Source organism: Canariomyces notabilis (genome assembly GCF_033297395.1).
Source record: "Canariomyces notabilis strain CBS 508.74 unplaced genomic scaffold N656scaffold_13, whole genome shotgun sequence".
Lineage (NCBI taxonomy): Eukaryota > Fungi > Ascomycota > Sordariomycetes > Sordariales > Chaetomiaceae > Canariomyces > Canariomyces notabilis.
This window is the reverse complement of record NW_027041835.1, coordinates 69,628-88,716: the sequence shown is the minus strand read 5'-3', so window position 1 is coordinate 88,716 and position 19,089 is coordinate 69,628. Positions and strand designations below refer to the sequence as shown.

Below are 19,089 nucleotides of genomic sequence, written 5' to 3'. Positions count from 1 at the left end.
CTTCATTACTATGTATTTTGCTGTCCTTGAACTGTGGGATGCTATAACGGCCCGATACACCTCCGTGCTACACCCTTCTCGTCGCTTCCGCTCGAGATTGTGCTCAATACATGACAGTGCTTGGACCGGCCCGGTCTTCCTGGCAATGTTGCTGACCTTGATCTGGTTGTCGGGCCGCGTGGCGTGGCGTCTTTGAGCTTCCAGTCGACATACAGGTGTCAAACAAACTAGCACTTGCTCAGGGAGACAAATGGCTGCTGTCCTATGGTGGGGAAGTCCGGTTGCAGTGGATGGATGAGCACCATTTGCGGTGCTGTATCATCAATATCATGGGGTCGATGGATAGGTGAGGGAGATCATATTGACCCAGGAGCGTTCAAGGGGTTCGCCAGCAGGCATGAAGGGACCGACTAGGATTACACTCACAGAGGGCAAGCAAGCTTACCGGAGCTTAAGTTCCATTTTCCTATGTGGGAGACTCAGCGGAGCAATCAAACAGGATGTGATAGGTATAGTTCACCATAAAAGTGATCCCCCTAAGTAGCAAGACGCAACAACTGTAACGACATGTATTGAAAACCAGACGCCAACACGCGCCAACAAGACCCCTTTGTATGTACCCACAAGAACACCCATGACCGGAAGAGACAGACGGTATCAAACGGACCGACGACCATGCAAGAATAGGAGCATGGCACTATTGCCGTAAAGAATACCCCTGGCGCGAAAGCTACCTCAACGAAGAGACAGTCACACAGAGTAGCACACCGCAGCTTCAGGGGCATGTTGGCGCTCTTTGACAGCAAGCTCCCCCTCAAGCTGATCCGCCACGGTAGAACCGCTAGTGCGGGCTCGAACCCCCTTTTCGAGGAACGTCTTGCGCAGGAAGGTCAGGAAATTGTCAACGTCCTGGACGGTGCTCATGGCGCCGAGGCTTGCTCGCACGACGCTGCGGGATAAGCCGTCAGCACCAGGGGCAATGCAAGGCCACAACACAAGGGAAAGGGGGTTCTATGACTTACCCAGTGGGTAACTCGTTGATCAAGCTCAACCCATCGGAACCTGTAACCATGGTCAGTTACCAGTGGTACCAAGCAGATGAAGATAGCCTACCGCAGTGATGTCCCGCGGATCTTGCGCGGTTCAACTGCCACGGTTCATACTGCAGCGCAGTAAACAATCCACCAGGGTTGCAAATCCCTAGGTTATGTGTTAGCCGAACCACGGATAGAGAACTCATGCTTTCCTCTCCACCCCCCTTGACATGGCAGAATAAGTTAAAACCTACCTCCAGACCTCACATAAACCCCATTCTCATTAGCCAGCCTCTCGACCGTCGAATACGACTCGTAGCCGCCATCGGCCCTAAAGACATTGAACGCGACAGTGGCGCCCTGCCTGATGGGGTCCCCATACGCCGCGCCGCCGTCTTGCTCGCTCTCGTAAACCTTGCACAGGGGCTGGCCATTGGCATACCTCAGTGAGCTCATGCCGCGGTACATCCTCCTCACCAGGGCCGTGGTGTGCTTCGAGATGTTCTCCATGGAGCCGTACAGCTCGGCGTGCACGTCGATCGCCTCGCCGAGGGCCAGGATGCTGTGGAACGGTAACGTGCCGTCCTCGAGGCCTTCGTGTAGCGCCGCAGCCCCAGCCCCAGCCGCGGTAGTGGTGTTGCTAGCAGCAACAGGTGGAAAAGCAACATGATGCCCCCCCGCTGCCGCTGAACGGGTGCTCTCCAAGCCCTTGGAGATGTGCCAGGCGCCCCCGACGGCGCTGACCATGGACACTGTGCCGCCGCCAAAGTACTTCCGGAGCGTCAGGATGTGGCCCGACTCGCGGCGGACGACCAGGCCGCCCAGGTCGGGAAAGCCAAAGATCTTGTAGAAGGAGACGCAGACAAAGTCGGGCGCCGCGTCCGGGTCGGCAAAGACGCGCGCCATGGGGCTGGTCATGGCGAGCGCAGCTGCGTCGAGCAGGCTGTACGTGTCCTGTAGGTGGTGGTGCTGCCGCTGCCGCTGCTGCTGCCGGAGCCTGCGGGCCCACTCGAGCGGCAGCCGCCGGCCGGTGAGGTTGGACTGGCCCGGGTATGCGAACAGGCCGAGGCTGGAGAAGCGCTGCTGCGGTGTACCAACGGCCGAGGAGCCGCCGCCGCCGCCACCCAACCATTCCTCGACTTCGGCATCGTCCTCAAAGACGTGATGGTCGCCGTTGCTGAGCTCCCGGACGCCGACTATGCTGGTGTGGGCGTCGCGATGGTAGCCGTACCAGAAGGAACCGGAGCGTGTCTGTTCGGCTAGATCCCGGAAGGCGTCGGCTACGAGCTTGATAGCGGCTGTGGCATTGGCGGTGAAGATGAGGTCAAAGTGGCGAGGATCGGCACCGAGAAAGCGCAGCGCCTTTTCCCGGATCGAGTCGACCATATCGCCAGACATCTTGGCCGGCTTGTTGGCCGAGTGCTACCAGCATTGTCAGCCACAACAATACTACCGAGGGTGGTTCTGGGGGGTGGGAGGAAGGGGGGAGCAGAGAAGGGAAACCGCCGTCTGGTTTTAGGGGCACACTGGCATTTAAGACAGCATAAAGGGGCAGATAGAGAGGCCAATATCCTACTCACAGGGTTCCCGTAAAGACTCGACAGCATCTTTTGGGCGAACCTGTCCACGGTGGAGCGAGCATAGATAGTGGTACCGCTGTGGTCGAGGTAAGTTCCTACCAGGCGGTTAATCCAAACTCTCTTGCTAGAGCGAGCTATTGATTGACTAACCATGGTTCATATGGGGATATTCCTCATGGCGGATGCGCTCCACCTCTCTTTCATAAGCGTTGAAAGGGACACTGTCGCCTTCGTCGAAAATAGCGCAGGGAACGCCTAAGTCGCCTGCCGGGGGAAACAACACAGGTGGTGGATCTGGGCTGATCCTACGTCCGAGTGAAGCGAGCGACCTGTGCCGCCATAGGGTTCCTTGTCTCGATGGCTTCACATTGCCGTTAGAGACGGCAACAGGGCCATCCTGTTTCCGGCCTGACAGACGAACAAGCAGATTAGGTCGAGCCATGATGGAGAGAAGCTGGCAAGCATGAAGATAGAACCCCTGAGACAAGTGTCCGGACTGGAGAGTCACAGGTATAAGTATTCTGGAGCAACTTCCCGTCAACCACCCCTCCGAACAGCAAGGGTCTGCAGGAGAGACATACATCCACGCTAGGGAAGGTGTGCCATACAGAACTCTATCTGTTAGATCTGCCGGCCCTAATAGGCCGGTGATTCCGGAAGGCTCAGCACCAACGTCTAGTCAGCACCCATCGAATAGGCAAGCGAACCGGGTGCCTCAGAAGGAAAGACACAGATATCCATTGGGCCAGTCGCCGTAAGCCATTGCCCACCTTCGCGATGGATGGGGTGGAGATAGGGCCGTCTCCAGGAGCCTGGTGCCCTCTCCTGTGAGTGATCGATCCATCTCTAGCCGCGGAACCAATCCGAAGCCATGCCTCTCCAACCAGATTGTGTCCGGGCTCACCGTGGCCGCCGTCACCCGCGGTCTTGGCGAGAGTTGAGCTGGGAGCTCGGTTGTGAGATAGCCTCGGAGCGGGCCCTGTCATGATAGCGCAAGATGCTGACAGAGACGCCACCCATCCGATACGGGATGCTAGGTCCAGGTTTAGTTCGACGGCACTGGATAGTCAGAAGAGAGCAACGTGCCGGTCCCCCCCACCCAGGAGGGCGAAGGTGACGGGTTGCTTCCAGCTTCAATCGCCTCGTCTGTACGGCAACCTTACAAGCCGCTAAAGCCATCCATTGCTGACGATTGCCGACCCTTCACTCACATGGCTAGTCCTTCTACCCCCTGACAAATTCCCCGCATCAGCACACCTAGAAGATCGATATACAGGTTTTGCCATGTATGTTGGTTTCCAACCTGCTCGGTGACCTTAACCGAATGTTTGTGATCACCTAAGACATCAAATTAGTTTCCTTCCCCCTCTCTTCCTTCCCCCTCTCTTCCTTCCCCCTCTTCCCCTTCCTGAGAAGCGGGGGAAAGGGGAGACAGTCGTCTTGGGCGGCTCTAGCTGGGTCGAGGATCCGAGGGTCCGACAGGAGCGGACCGGGCGTGGTCCCGAGAATCCGGTATCCGACGCCAACACTGCCCAGGTGAAGTTGGCTGTCACCAGACGGACTGGCAGGTTGGATATGTATCGTGTATGCGGCGTTATCGATATTCAGACGTGCGCTTCAGGTCTATGCAGCTAGCTGCCAGGGGCTATGAAGCCATCCTATACCAGTCTGTTAGGCAATTGGCCGACGTCGGCTAGCCCTACCGCGTCGTCTGTTGCAGCTGCGGTGCTAACTGGGGCCGTTGCAGCTGGTCTTGGGTGCCCGTGGCAATGACTGCAAGGTGAAGGAAGCAGAGGGGCTGCCAGCCTGGGGCTGGTCCGCTTCAATTATTTCCATTTTGGGCTGTGAGGCGGCCCCAGTAGTTCCCCGAAGCCAACAACGTCGCCGATTTCGAACTCAGAGGGGCGAATATGATTTGTTGGCTGCCTCTCTTCCCCTGATTTGGGAAGTGTGGGTGACGTTAAGGCTGCGTTGGCGGCTGCGAGTCAGAGGCACCAAGATCCTCGACCGGCTCCTCGGACGCAACAGCTCGACTCTTCGGGTTGCCCGGCGTGGGTGAGTGAAAGGCGGACCACACTGGCTCGACTGATGAATCTTTGCTTTTTCTCTGTCGATCTGCAAGCCAGGTAAATCACTGCATCTAACGGTAGCACCGGGCATGGGGCATGAACCCACATCAGCAGCGGCAGGTGGAATGTGACTTTGAGCGACCCTCGGAACGGTCATGGCGTAGATCGACTGTAACCTTGCAAGGTGCAACCTCCAGCGCCAGGGTGCCACATCGGATCACGATATATTGCAATGCTAGAAAACACACCATTAGTAAAGCGGGCGACATGAAAGGGTGTAGGTGTTAACATTATTAGCTCCTCAGGTTGGGATGAATTGAACTTGATCCCGTCCTGGGCGTCCATGTTCACAATTCAAGTTGGGAAGTTGAGGGGGGGTTCAGGCAGGCGTTGGCCAAGCCGAGGCTGATGAGAGGAAGGAAGGAAGAAACCTCACAACCGTCTCTTACATGTACATCTCGACAACTACTTCGCCCTGGTATCCCTCAACCAACTGCATGAATATCGCCAAGCTGATCCCTTGAGCCTGGGTTTACTAATGGCATCTTGGTACCTCAGTCAGATTGGAGAGGAAACCAGACCAGATAATCTTCACCTTGATGCGGATGCTCGACCGATAGTCTGTCATTACTAGGCATCATCAACGAAATCAGCCTAGCTAAGGGCTGGGATCAATGTCAGCTACAAGGCAGGTGACGTATGGAACCAGTATGTAAGGTACTGTACCTCCTCAACCAGGTGCACCACAGATCACAGCCGATGCACGGCAGCCCAAATTGTCCCCCACCTGAACGCCACTGCAGGTGTCTTCCCGTTCCCCTTTCCCAGAGGACCATACAGATGTGTCTAAGGTTAGCTTTGGGTCAACTTCAGACGACAGACTGGCCCGCTTGCAACCCCACAGAACCACAGCAGCTGCCAGGTGAGATTGAGTCGCAGATCGCCACGGGCTATCTCCGGCCAAGCCAACATCTCCCTTTTCTAATTGGCCGCCATTACGAAAACTGCGAGAAAGATATCGGTTCATCACGTAGTGTAGTTGGTGTGATCATCCCGACTGGCGCTTTTTGTGCGGATGCTTCGCTCTGTCAGGTTGACAGGGGCTCGCTCGAGGTGATCGTGAGATGGAGAGGCTCGAGAGGGTGGTAACCGTCACATCAGGCTGCGTTATGATCAGCTGTGAGCAGGGCTCGCGCAAAGAAACCATTTGCATCCTCAGCTGTCAAAACCCACGACCCTGGCCCTGGCAAAATACCAGGCCCGCAACGGGAGGCTGCAGCACGCAATGATCAGTGGGTCCATCCCGCCGCCCAAACACTGCACCAATAACCATCGCCGCGCAAAGAACGGCAGGCTCAGAGGACCCACAGCGTTTGCAGGCCTTCATCGTGGCTACTGTACTCCGTAATAATCAGGAAAATGCCCTTGGTGAGTTGCGATGCTGCAGTGGTTGCGTACTGTGGCTCGTGTGGTACAGTACCTAAAGCTGTCCCGAGGCTGTCTGGCAAGTCCTGCTTAGCGCCCCCCAGGCAATTTGAAACCATGCCCTGGCCACACACAGTACGGCAAGCTACAGTGTATAGCTGGCATTGCTAAGAGGGGTAGTCGACAGACAAAATTTTAACGTGAGAAAATTGCTCTGCACTAACAGCAGCTACGTACTTGCACAGTGCGTGATTCTCCTCCTGACAGGCGCACCGTTCCACCCCGACACTCCACATTGTGATCTGAAAGCATCGAGGACACAGCCGCATCTAACGATATCAAGCGTCAGGACGACGGTCTTGGTATCTTTAACGTTAAGCGTTTTCGCACGCGGGGAATTATGCGGGCTCGATTTCGCAAACCAGTACCAGCCCTTGGTCTGACCACTACCAAGACGGAGGGAGCAGAGACGGGGAGATGGGGAACACTTGGATTCTCAATAACCGACCCGAACCGCACTCAAACTCCAAGTCCACGATTACCACGACTTCATCGTCTAAGACAATGACGCGGCGCTTAGCCACTAACTAATACATTCGCTTATAAGGTTCATGGAGAACGTCTTCCTTTTCCGACCCAAGCCGGCTATTAAGTAAATACTGGCAGAAACCCCTCGCTGCATGACAAAGGCAAGCCAGGGGGGATAATTACCCGTTTGCTAACGCCCTAGAACGCCACCCGCTCTTTTCCAATTAATTAATCCATCATCAATCACAGCATGAACACCATCGCCGCGCCAAAGGCGACAGCGCCCGCAATTCCGACCTTCAAGCCCGCCGCGGCGCCAATGACCGGCGCAGTCGTTGTCGGCGCGGGCGGGGTAGTAGGCGGAATGGGGCTGCCGCCGGTCGGGGCGACAGTGACGTTGGCCGAGGTGAATGTCGGTAGCACCACGGTGCTGGTGGTGGTGGTGCCGCTCTCATCACCTTCCACCTTCTCAAAGTTGGCGCAGGTGATTCTCGTCTTGTTGGGGTAGTGGATGACAATGCTGCGGTTGCCAAAGAAGGCTCCGATGCCCTCGAGCGTCGACGCGTACAGATCGACGTACGAGTCCTCCCACGTGTCCTCATCGGTCGAGATGGCGCCGTACTTGCCGCTCAGGTCGCCCACCTGGCACGTCTCGGGGTGGTCGGCATCGCAGGGCGTCGCCTCGCCGCGGATGAAGGGGTCGAGATGCGCAAGAGTCGCCGTGCAGTTGCCGTTCTCCGGCACAGGGGCCACGTGAAGGTGGTAGGCTGAAAAGGGCGAGATGTTAGCGAATTCTCCGTCGAGACAACCCCCATTTCCCCCTTTCCCCTTGCGGCAGGTTGACTTACGGAGGGGTTCGCCAATCTTGGGCAGGTTGCTGAGTTTCAGGGTGAAGAGCACACCCCTTCCGTCAGGGTTGGCCACTGCCGTGATCTCGCCCTCGATGTTACCGCCGTCGGGGTAGGCGGGTTTGAAGAAGGCAGACTCGGGTAGAGTAGCCTTGTACACAACACCAACAGGGTTGTTGTTGACTACTGTGGCGTCTCCGAGTTGCTGGTATTTACAGTTAGCATGATGCCCGGGAGATTCTGCGGCTTCCGGACGTCACCTACGCCCGTCTCTGGACTCTCTGGCGTGGCTGTGCTGGTCGGGGCCGCGCTCGTTGTCGTCAAGCTTTGGGCGGCGATTTGGGTGCCGGCCGTGGCCAGCAGAAGCGACAAGCTCTCCGAAACGCGCATTCTGATTGTGATGCTTGTTGATGAACTCTAATGTTGGCTAATGTTGCTACTGCTGTTGCTGTTGTTTTTGACGAGGTGAAGCCGGTTGGGATCCTTGTGGATCAAGCAAGGCTGTGGAAGCGTCACCTGCGAGTTGCCGTTGGTTGGGCCGGGGTGCAGTCCGTGGTTTGTGATTTGCCAATGCACACCTTGGGGACGGGAACTGCTTCTTATACGCGACTGGGTGACACTAGAACTGGCTTTCCAAGGTTGCGGCCAAGGAAAGACTGGATGGAAGATTGGGAGAATGTGGCGGGTGATATATAAACACTTGTACCTATGTGCTACTACTAATGGTTACCGGGCCGTGTCCTTGGGACTTCGGACAGTGGTCGGAAGATGTCAGGTCCGGGGGCTTAGGAAGGAGCTTGCGGTGAAGAGGCACGGCATCGGCCATCCACTCACTCCCAAACAACAAGCTAAATGCAGGTAAGCGCGTACAAGGTACGCGAGCGATGATGCAACGAAAATCTTTGTGCATCCATCTGGACCTACGCTCACTTGTTGGCGTGACGGTCCACGTACCTTGCAGCATACCACATTTGCCTGCAAATAGATTGCTGGAAATGACTCGCAATCTAGAGCATCCTGGGCAGGCGTTGATCCGAAGCTAAGGTATTCATCCCGTCCCGTCAAACGTTCCGCCACGCCGGCACAACGGCCGGTCGGTTGGGCGACAAAGGGAACAATCACTGCACCAACATTTCAGTCAACTTGTCAAACACTTGAGGCACGGTCTCGATATTTCCGTACATAACTTACACATCTCTGCCAGTGCGGTCGCACAATTGGAAATGGTCAAACGAACACTGTCCATGTTGTCTGACGTTGCTGTGCAGCTGCCCCGTCAACAGTGGACGCCAAAGATCCCGGAGCGGCACAGCCCACCCGAATTTAGAGCATCATGGGTCGCCGATTGGTACAGGCAAACATCCTTCAGCGGCTACCCGATGCCTTGAACCAACTACTCCACACCTGGATGCGGAGGCTGGAAGCGACGGGATCTGCCAAGTGAGATCCTTTGGTATCCAATGCCGCTCTGAGAAAATGGGCATCGTCGCTTTGGCAACTTAACGCGGCTAATGTGGAATCCTAATTTGGAGAGATTATCGCCTCTTGTCCTTGGAACAAGTATGAATGATGACAACATTCGGAGACCGATCTCCCGTTCAACCTAGTGCTCTTGTCGACATGTTAGCATTGCAGTCCAAGTGACGGCCCTCCTCATGTGGCATCAATACTCGGCATCTTCGTGTTGAAGACCCGGATATGGATATGCAGGCATTCAAAGGCAGGAAGTTTGTAGTAATGCCTATGCATCGGAATTCTGAGTTTCTGATTTTACCAACCGGAGGTTGAGCAACTCGTATACTTAAAGTTAGCTTTTGCTGTGCTGATGCTGTGTTACAATGAGACTGTCGCCAACACGGAGATCAGCGTGGAGTTTCCCACAATGCGCCGTTCATCAATGTGGTTGACAATCTCCTGGATGTTGGGGCACAGGCTCCTCTTATTGTACCCCTAATCGCTGGTGCCGCGAGACAAGCATGCTTGCTCACCACCACCTCGGACTTCACCCGGGAAGTTGGAGGTTGCGATATGGCCAGTGCTGGAATTGTCGGCGACGGGCGTAGCAGTTCCACAAACATAGAATGCTCGTTTCAAGTTGAGGCTCGTCTTGGCGTTTCGTTGCCCCAGATTCTCAGGGTCTGTGAAGGCCGTGGCACTTGGCACCCAAACATCGGAGGCCTTGACCGGACAGCCGGATACAGGTGGGTCACCGGGATGGATTGGATCAAACATGTCGATTATCGACCTCTTCTTGACCGCTATGAGTAGAAACCTCTGCTCGCGCGGAAGCAGATGCCTACCTCAGAGATGGCCCCTTGTGATATAGGTACGTGGTTAGGATTGATCCTTCTGACGATAGGTAGACGCTGCATGCCTTCAGGCCGCAATCCGCTCACAAGTCTTATACGCACCTGGAAAGTTTGACAGAGCCAGGTCTTAGTGCTTGATAAGCAAGAATCAGGGTTGATGAGCAAGGACTCTGTTTCTTGACAGAAATTTTGCATAAGGTACCCGACTGTACGTATCAATACCTCGGGTCACCTGGATGAGGGCGCCTCTGTTATCTAGGCTGTCATGTATGTACCACTGCCTCAATCTGTTAAGAGGGGTAGTCGAGAGGCCGATTTTTGGGTGCGAAATCTTGCCTGCACTTAACAGCCACATCTGGTGGGGACTTTTCCAGAAACGAGTCTGGGCGGGCCCGAGAGACTGGCCGACCTTCCTAGAGGGATGCCGTCGTTGGCATCCGTGAAGAAGACTTCCACCCAACAAGAATATGGGTGATGTCGAAGCCGTACTGGGAGAAGTACGAAGCTCCGTGAGTACGGAGTACGGAGTCAGGACAGCAAAGTCAACTGGTCCCTTTGGCAACTCTTCGGATGAGGCACCTTATATTTCTGCCTTGAAACTTAGGCATCACTTAGCCAACAGGTGGGGCAGTGATGCCCGCAGCCCTGCACGAGCTCCTGCTGAGGATCGGCTGTTTCAACACCGAACTGCATTCCTCGATTGTACAATAAGCTCATCAACAGCTGCCTCGTGCTCGTGGGCGAGCCCAGAAGTTCTGCTACAGTACTGGTACGCGCCTCTTTGGAGATTGTATTTACACACCCTCGAAGATCCCTCTTCCTTGCCCGCCGGGACGATGAAGCCCATTGTGAGTGCGGTGCAAGCATGGTCTTGGTAAGCAGATCGTTCCATGAGTCCAGATCGGAACGGTACTGACGATCCGACAGCGTCGTGATCTCGCTTTTTGCCATCGTCATCCTATCTGTCCTCGGTCTCCTTTTTAACAATAACCATCCCGAACTGGTTGGCGGCGACGAGGATCCCGAGAACGGGCCTGCAGTGGCCGGCACTGTTTTCACGGCCGTCATCATCTATGCTGTATGCATCCCCCATCGTCACTTCCATGCATTCCCTGCCCAAACCGTACTTTACACGGGGCTGACGTTGGTTATTGTTAGGGATTCCTCGTCTTCTGCGGCCTTCAGGGCCTATTGCATCTACGGGAAAATCGAAGAGGCGCCATCGCGTTATAAGAGCATGACCGGGACTTTGGAATTACTGGATACGGCGTTTAGGTTTCATTCAAAGGGCGTTGTTCGGCCACCGGACCGAGCTGTGGCAGGCATGGCGCATCAAGTTGAGTTCGTTTTGCGTATGGGATCGATGGCGTAGCTCGCATAATTTAAAGGCAGCTGCCGCTTCTACTCCTTGTTTCCAGGGAGTTATGTTTACCAGGCCGGAGGGACTGGCTTGTGCTGTACCAGCGGAATTTCTGCTGCCAATTTAATCTTCAGAAACGAGCAGTGGACCTTGGATAATCGCTTTCTGGTCCTGCCTTTCTGAACGTCTCTTCTCTCGGTTCAACTGTCCAGCTCTCTCCCGAAGAGAAAGACAAATGAAGGATATGGCGTCGTTTCCCGGATTGGCCAGGCATCTATGTAGGTGACTCCCAGCTGAAGACAGTCACCACCACGACTGGAGGCTTGGCAGCCATTTTACTCCATTCGCTGCCTGATCACTCTAACACTGATCAATCCTCACCTCCTTCCAGCTTCACCTCGATTATCCTGCATTGGTTTCTGTGCCTAATTTTTGACTTGGTCACGGGATCTTGCGTCTCCATCGCGTTTTGAGACCCTGTTCATGTTAGGCAGTTCTAGGCAGAATCGCGCTATCGGCGCCCAATACATGGATGCGGATGCCCAGGCGCGTCGGCAGTCTCAATTCGCACCATAGCTTCAAAAAAACTCTCGTTAGAGCCAGGGCCCATTCTACAACCTCGGGGAGCATCCAATGTTATAAAGGGGAGCTGATGTCTCTGAACCGTGGCACGAAACTCGCACGACATCGTCCTCTTGCAATCACTGCACCTTCGAATCTCATAGACTCCCGCTCGTCATCTTGTCAAGCTCTACTTTGGGTCCTTGCCTTCCGAGATGGCATCTGACACTCTCCCTACCTTGCCGGTGCCCCTGGAGGGCCTCGTCAACTATGTTGCCAAACATCCTGAGACCCCAATGGTGGAATTGATGGAGCCTTTCCGCAAGTATGAAGGCCATCTTCGCCAGGCGTTCGCTCAAGACCCGGGCAACGAGCTGCTCAAGGATCCCCACGTCAACGTCTTGCCTCTCTTCACTGAGGACACGCCCAACATCAAGATCAGGGCACGCAACCTGGCGAGCGAGTCAGAAGAAGAACGATCAAAGTACATCATGCCCCTGTCTAAGGAGGTGCGGCGTCCGCACAACTCGCCTGCCATCGTCCAGTCCCTCAAGGACTTCCAGCGCAACTTCAATGTCTTCTCCGAATCCTCACTTATTGAACTCGACTGGTATGGATTTATGGCACCTCTCCTGTAAACACCCACCGGCCCGCTAACTTTCTTCCTCAGGAGCAATGTAGTTGCGGCTGGATCCTCCGTTGTCAACAGTCTCCTTCCAGTCCCAGATGAGTACAACAAGTCCAAGCGTGGCCTTCGGGAGTTTTACCATGAGAAGTTCAGTCCCGCATCTGATGTTGACCTGTTCCTGTACGGACTTACGGAAGAGCAAGCGGTTGAGAAGATCAGAGATATCGAGGCACGAATTCGGGATGCCCTTCTCACGGAAACCACCACTGTTAGAACCAAGCATGCTGTCACTATCTGTAAGCAGTCCAGCGCTTTTCTCTACGCAGTCAGACATCTCATTACTAACGCCCTTCTTCAGGTAGCCAGTACCCGACTCGTCATGTCCAGGTAATCTCGCAGCTAGCAATTCCCCGTCCACTACCCGGTGACCTCCGCTCATTCTTCGCAGATTGTTCTCCGTATTTACAAATCCGTTTCGGAGATCTTGACTGGCTTCGACGTGGATTGCTCGGGTGCTGCCTACGATGGCAAGCAGGTCTACTGTACCCCCCGTGCCCTTCAGTCATTCATAACCCAGATCAACCACATCGACTTGTCGCGCCGGAGCCCGTCGTATGAGAATCGCCTCTCGAAATACAGTCATAGAGGCTTCGAAGTGTACTGGCCAGACCTTGACCGCTCCCGTATCGACCCGACCATCTTTGAGCGGAGCTTCCAGCGGACCCTTGGACTAGCACGACTTCTAGTCTTGGAGCGGCTTCCCACTTCATCCGCTAGGTCCGCGTATATGGACAAACGTCGTGAGGAAAGAGGTCGTCCTGCAATCAACCGCTATCACCGCAGCCGTCGGTCTCTTGCTGGCAACATCAAGGAAGAGCACGAGGATGAAGTGGCGGATTGGGTCACGGAGGAGGAGGTTTCCAACTATCACACGTTTACCATTCCCTACGGTCCAAAGTTCAATGCCAAACGGATCGAGAAGCTCTGCTATACCAGGGATCTTCGTAGGTGACACGTCCCCGTGTTCCCTACTCAGCGCATCCTGACGGAAAGTTTGCAGTTCTCAACGCCGAGTGGAACCAACCCGACGACAGAGAAGTCTACTTACACCGGCATCCCGCCTTCGTGAGATCTGCCTGGCGAATCTTATGTTTTGTCCTTGTGCTGATACTTCTCAGTTCGGTCGGTTCGAAGATGTGATAAACGACTGCTGTGGATATTGTCCTGTTCCGAAAACAGAAGACGAGAAGAAGATTGCGGAAGAGGAAGAGAAAATATATGTGTCTGGCACTATTTCGTTCATCAAAGACGATCCTGGCAGACAGGTAAGCCCAATCACCTGGCCCGACCCTCGAGCAACAGGATCGTCGCAGCTGACATGCCGGCCCAGGAAATCGGCTCCTTTAATCCTCTCACTGACGACGACTGGACGGAGATGGCCTATATCGGCAATACTGCGCGGCTTTGCCAGGCCATCGTGGATGGAGACATTGAGCATGTCATGGACTGGCTCTCGCAAGAAGGCGCTGATCCCAACGCCCGGGACCACACAGGAAGAACACCGCTCCATCTTGCTGTCATGAGCTCTACACCCGAGGTTGTCCGCGCACTGGTCAACGCTGGAGTTCGTCTTGTTGCACGTCTAGCGGACGGAAAAACAGCCCTACACCTTGCAGCTGCCCGAGGGAACGTGGAGATTGTCAAGATCCTTCTTGAAAAAAGTCTTGCTAATGAAGCGGAGTACGAAGACAAGCAGGACCAGCGTCGGCGAGAGAAAGGTATGACGAGCGGCGAAGATGGCGAGATCAAGAGTCAGGACATCGGCAAGGACAGCGAGTCCGATGCCGAGCTTGTTGAACGAGACGAGTCCGAAGATGAAGTACACAGCATGGCAACCGGATCATTCGTCAAGGTTCGGCGGCAGGGGGCTGTTCCCTCTGAAAACGAAGCCCTCGAAGATGACGAGGAGGAACCAGACTTCTACGATATCAACGTGCTAGCTTGGGACACCCCATGCTCAGCCCTGCACTTCGCAATTATCGAAGGGCATGTGGAGGTGGTGAAAACCGTTGTTCAGGTATCTAACTTCCGGCTCGCTCCCGGCGCCCAAACACAATAGCTAATGATTTCCGTTCCAGGAATATGGCGCCGATGTCCTCTTGCCTGTCAAGCTTCTCGATTACAATAAGAAACCCTCCAGTGCATTGCTGACCCTTGTGCTTGCCCTGGCTCTCCCCGTCGAGAAGGCGAAGGAGATGGCTAAGACCCTCATTAGCCTCGGGGCGACCTCGGCCCAGGGAGACATGTTCGGCGTCACTGCTTTCCACCGCTATGTCGAGGAGAACGCCGAATCACTGCTTGAGGCGCTTTGGGAATCGGACGCGGTGGGGACCAAGACGGTCATTAACCACACAGCTTTCCGCTATTCCCCCCCGAAGTCGGATACTCCGCTGAATGCCGCTATTCAGCAGGGAAATTTGGCCATGGTCCTGAAGCTCCTTGATCATGGCGCTGTGCCCCATGTCGACTTTGAATCCTGGTGCGTACCGTCTTTCCTGCTCTCCATGTATTTCCAATGGCGCCTGCTTGTGCTTCCAGCTTGTGGGAACCCCAACCAATAACTGACGGATAACGGTAGGCTCAAGTCTGCGAAGCAAGCTGTCAATATGGAACGCCAACTGAGTACGCTCGAGGAGAATCAGAAGCGTTACAATCAGATGACGGAACAACCGCTGATTTGTGCCCTGAAATCCCAGACCCCAGAAATAGCTCTCGAACTCCTGGAGCGTGGCGCTGACCCTAACGTTATCACCTCCCTCTCACATCAGTACATGAACTATACCTGGCAGCCTCGTTTCACCGGCGAGTCAGCCCTGGATATCGTATACAGGCACCTCAATGTGCTCCAACAATACAAAGGGGAGGAGCAGGTGCCATCTCGCCCAACCCTGCCAGAGGGAATCGATATCTACCTGAACCACTTTGAGGAAGGTTCCTACCAACAATGGGTTGTCTCCAAAGAGATTGACAAGCTTCGCGAGACCCACCGCAGAGCACTGGAGAAGTACGAGAAAGATGTCTCGTCCCCGAACAGCATTCCCGGTCTTCAGGAGAAAGCCGCCATGATTGAGGAAGCCACCAAAACGATGGTGGAAATCAAGGAAACGATGGTTGCCATGGGAGCCAAGCGGTTTGCGGAACTCTATCCTGAGTACCTACACCGTCTGGAGATCCCCAATCATCGAAACGAGAACTCATTTGGGAGAGTGGAGAAGAGTCCGGAGCCGTACAAATTCAACTTCTGTGTCAAGAACGTAAACGACGTGACAGAAGCGAGGAAGAAAGCCTATCTGAGACTGTAAGCCTTCTTCTTTCTCCCCGATATTGTTACAGTGACTGACATCGTGAAGGTTCAACGCTGCCTTCAAGGGCGATCTTGAGACAACCAAGGCGCTCACATTGGCTGCCTGGGGTGATACCAGTGAAGAAGCTCCGCTCAAGATTGCTGTCTATGACGGCAACAACAATAACCCATTCTCGCTCGCGTTTTCCCGCGGCCATTTTGAGGTCGCTAAAGCCGTGCTTGAGATTGCCCGGGCGCAATATGTGCCCAAAGAGAAACCAAAGACTCAGTACCTGGCGGACCACGATTCTTCGGAGGACTCCGAAGACGAATCTGTCGCCGATGATGATTCGCCAAGGATCTACGCCCAAATCATTGACGACCAGTTCACTATTGAGAACGTTGGCCAGGTGTCAATGAAGGTTAAGAGCCATACCAAACCACACACGCTTGTGGATTGGGCGTCGCCGCTCCTTGGTACGTGACGTGCATGCCGCTGTCATTTCAAACGGGCGCCTGGCTGCTTGTTTCCGGACAGCGTTTCTAACCTGGAGCCTGAAACGTGCTGACTAGTCCAAACAGATGTCATCCGGAGGAACGACATGCAGAGACTAAAGCTACTGCTCGATATCGGCGAACGGTGGAGCGCCGAAAGGCTTGAACCTGATGATGAAGTCTCTGGCTTCTATTCGTTCCCGGACGAGGCATTCAGGTTGGCAGTCGGGCTCGGCCGTGTGGAGCTCCTCGGAGAGATCATCAAACGCACCGGGGCAGGTTTACCACTGGAGCATCTGGTCGAAGGCACAGGCTTGGAGTTGCAAGAGCGGCCTCGTTACTACCAGGGCCTAACAGTCTACGGGAAGAAGAGGTACGTTTCGCCACTACCCACGGCTTGTACTCTTGTAGGCTTGCTTGGTATATTGACTAACCTGGGACGTGTAGAAAGGATTGGGCAACCGCAGGCCGCACAATGGCTAGCAAACCAAGCGGCACGAAGACCTCGCCTCTACTGCTCGCAGCTCTGGCTGGCCGAATCGAGGCGGTGGAGTGGTTCCTCAGTGATATCCCACTCAGGCATTATCTCGCCTTCGCGAAATCCAAAGGAGCTCGTGACGACGTGAGGTTGAAGCACCTAGCCCAAGCGCCTGGTGGATTTGATGGCGCAATCTCCAGGTGGCTTAATGACCAAAGTAAGCTAGCTTTACACTGTAGCAGGGTATTCCGGGGGGTTGCTGACATATTCCAGGCGATCTCGTTCTTCATGCCGCTATCTCCGCTCCTCCAACCGCTCGGGCAACTGAGCTGGTGTCGCACCTCGTCAAGACCTACCCATCCCTGCTTGATGCCAAGACGGCGTACGGCGCAACGCCGCTCTTTCTAGCATGCCGACTAGGCCGCATTGATATCGTCAAGATTCTGCTCGAGGCTGGAGCGGATCAGACAACCAAGGATTTTGGTCGAAACACATTGTTGCACGCGGCACTCGACTGGAAGCCAAGCGCCAAGAAACTGAAGGCTCTACTGAACCTCCTCGACAGTGGTTTACTCGCCACAGCGCTGAAAGAGCGGAATAGACTTGAAGATTCTGGCCGTACGCCCTTGCACCAATGGCTGGACGGCGTTGCTACCGGTAATGGGTATACGACCGCGGCTGCCGTGCGAGTGTTCAAGCTCTTAGTCGATATCTCTCATGACGCCGCCAAGCAGGCATTGAGAATGCCTGACGGCACTGGTGATACGCCGCTCCATTCACTCCTGGCTAAACGCGCCTCCGTTGGGCTCGTTCGTGCTGTTGTGAGCTTCGACCCCAGTCTGTTGTTCTGCGAGAATGCCGTTGGCCGCACACCTGCTGAGGTTGCGCACGACCGCTTCCTCTCCGACCGTTTCTTCCCCGAAAGTCCGAGATATTATTGGGCTCCATACGAACCCGATGTTTCTGTCTCTACGCTAGTGTCCAAGTCGCCGAGCGATTTCGTCAAGAAACCATCCTGCGACCAAGCTAGGGAGCACGAGAGCAAGACGAACGTTGCCAACAACTGGCGTTTGTGCGCTGAGTTCATGGCCCAGGTCGAACAGCCGAAGCGAACACTAGTCAGCCTCCACTCCGCCAATTTTGTCGCAGCCCGGTTGGGCGAACAATACATGAGGACGCGCTACCGGTTCAGTCTGGGTAAGAAGACCGAGAGAGATACCGACAGCGTGTCAAGCGAAGATATCCAGAACGGTAATGCCGGCGACAGCAAGGATCTGAGTGTGGACAAGGGCAAGGTCCTGTTCCAAAGGCCTAGACACCGGGGGACCGACGTGATCTCCGAGCGATGGCATTCACGTCGGGATGCTTGGACTTTCCCCAAGAAGAAAAGCGACGATGACAACGTAGAGGCGGCGCCAGACTCCTCCGATGACAGTGATGCCGACCACCTCTGCGATTGTTGCGGAAGGAGTCATAACTAGACCGAACTGAATGTGGCGGAAATGGGAAAATGTTGCGCAGGGCTTTGCCCAACCAGAAGTCTCAATGACTAGCTGGTATGCTACAGTTAGTCTGACCGGATGCTGGCTTGATCCATCTCCAGATAAGCACCGCAGGCCTACCGGCAAGTCGGTGTAGGAATAATATAGTGTCAAGGTCAATGTTTGTGCTTAACCGAGCCTGCGTGATGTGTAACGCACGCCCCTGAGTCTGGGTCCATGACCTTATGGATGGTAACTCCATCCTCGCACGCTCATTGAGACACCGAAGCGAATACACAACCAAGCAAACACACCATTATGAACATGGTATTATTCAAGCTTGAATGACAGCCATCAAATTGCTTCATCTACAATAGCACGGCCTACCACCCCTCAGCCCCCTAATGCCAGGATGGGTCAAAATCAAACTGAACCAAGCCCCTGAAAACTGTTCCCAGCTCCTTCAGCAATCCGACCCCCTCAGGAAATACGGATGCCAACGTAAATATCTTACAAGAAGTCCCGTGCATCCACAGCTGAGCACAGTAATCAGTAGGTATTGGACCTAACAGCAAGTGAAAAGCAAAAGCGATAGAAACGACAGGGTTTCTCTTCAAAAACTGAAATGACAAACAGCAAACACCTTGCGAGGGGTACGATGTGGGGTATAAAGTCGAAACGACAGCCAAAGCAGAAACGGCAGATGCGGAGAATCAAACTGAGAACGGAATCTTTTCACAGGAAGAGAGTAGACAACATGGATGGAACCAGAATGCAAAAGAGAGAAAGACAACAAGAGACGGGAATTGAGTATTTGGTCCACCCCTAAACGAAAGGATAAACCCCTTCAAAAGATAAAAAGGCAATATCTAAACTCCATCCCGACAGACCAGAATGCACGACCCAACATATGTCCCTGTTTGGTCGGGCTTGGGTATCATCCCTTCTGC

General features: G+C 54.5%; 5 protein-coding genes across 5 annotated transcripts; 3 read left to right on the top strand and 2 right to left on the bottom strand.

The window, feature by feature from the left end:
* Positions 1–750: 750 nt before the first annotated feature.
* N656DRAFT_768968 (PLP-dependent transferase) lies at positions 751–3,056 on the bottom strand (the record flags this gene model as incomplete). The annotated part of the gene is made up of 6 exons (XM_064813667.1): positions 751–949; positions 1,023–1,062; positions 1,114–1,200; positions 1,289–2,456; positions 2,615–2,709; positions 2,765–3,056. 6 exons carry the CDS (start codon positions 3,054–3,056, stop codon positions 751–753), a joined length of 1,881 nt encoding a protein of 626 aa, XP_064669359.1.
* Positions 3,057–5,898: 2,842 nt separating this feature from the next.
* N656DRAFT_798678 (uncharacterized protein) lies at positions 5,899–7,874 on the bottom strand (the record flags this gene model as incomplete). Its single annotated transcript, XM_064817793.1, has 4 exons — positions 5,899–5,956; positions 6,884–7,403; positions 7,485–7,689; positions 7,749–7,874. The coding sequence occupies 4 exons, from the start codon at positions 7,872–7,874 to the stop codon at positions 5,899–5,901; spliced, it is 909 nt and encodes a 302-aa protein (XP_064669358.1).
* Positions 7,875–10,629: 2,755 nt separating this feature from the next.
* On the top strand, positions 10,630–11,026 carry N656DRAFT_711043 (uncharacterized protein; the record flags this gene model as incomplete). The annotated part of the gene is made up of 3 exons (XM_064811722.1): positions 10,630–10,667; positions 10,721–10,871; positions 10,952–11,026. 3 exons carry the CDS (start codon positions 10,630–10,632, stop codon positions 11,024–11,026), a joined length of 264 nt encoding a protein of 87 aa, XP_064669357.1.
* Positions 11,027–11,478: 452 nt separating this feature from the next.
* N656DRAFT_122135 (uncharacterized protein) lies at positions 11,479–13,175 on the top strand. Its single transcript, XM_064808556.1, has 3 exons — positions 11,479–12,324; positions 12,385–12,638; positions 12,701–13,175. Exons 1-3 carry the CDS (start codon positions 11,930–11,932, stop codon positions 12,958–12,960), a joined length of 909 nt encoding a protein of 302 aa, XP_064669356.1. The 5' UTR covers positions 11,479–11,929; the 3' UTR covers positions 12,961–13,175.
* A 1,807-nt stretch (positions 13,176–14,982) lies between these two features.
* N656DRAFT_121981 (ankyrin) lies at positions 14,983–18,341 on the top strand. Its single transcript, XM_064808555.1, has 6 exons — positions 14,983–15,024; positions 15,099–15,700; positions 15,753–16,162; positions 16,268–16,553; positions 16,628–16,875; positions 16,932–18,341. Exons 2-6 carry the CDS (start codon positions 15,174–15,176, stop codon positions 18,137–18,139), a joined length of 2,679 nt encoding a protein of 892 aa, XP_064669355.1. The 5' UTR covers positions 14,983–15,024; positions 15,099–15,173; the 3' UTR covers positions 18,140–18,341.
* Positions 18,342–19,089: the final 748 nt, after the last annotated feature.

Coding starts and splice junctions, on each gene's coding strand:
- N656DRAFT_122135 (XM_064808556.1), top strand. CDS start 11,930: ATGGCATCTGACACTCTCCCTACCTTGCCGGTGCCCCTGGAGGGCCTC. Junction 12,325..12,384: donor TCACTTATTGAACTCGACTG/GTATGGATTTAT, acceptor TTTCTTCCTCAG/GAGCAATGTAGTTGCGGCTG. Junction 12,639..12,700: donor CAAGCATGCTGTCACTATCT/GTAAGCAGTCCA, acceptor GCCCTTCTTCAG/GTAGCCAGTACCCGACTCGT.
- N656DRAFT_121981 (XM_064808555.1), top strand. CDS start 15,174: ATGAACTATACCTGGCAGCCTCGTTTCACCGGCGAGTCAGCCCTGGAT. Junction 16,554..16,627: donor ACAGTCTACGGGAAGAAGAG/GTACGTTTCGCC, acceptor TGGGACGTGTAG/AAAGGATTGGGCAACCGCAG. Junction 16,876..16,931: donor CAGGTGGCTTAATGACCAAA/GTAAGCTAGCTT, acceptor GACATATTCCAG/GCGATCTCGTTCTTCATGCC.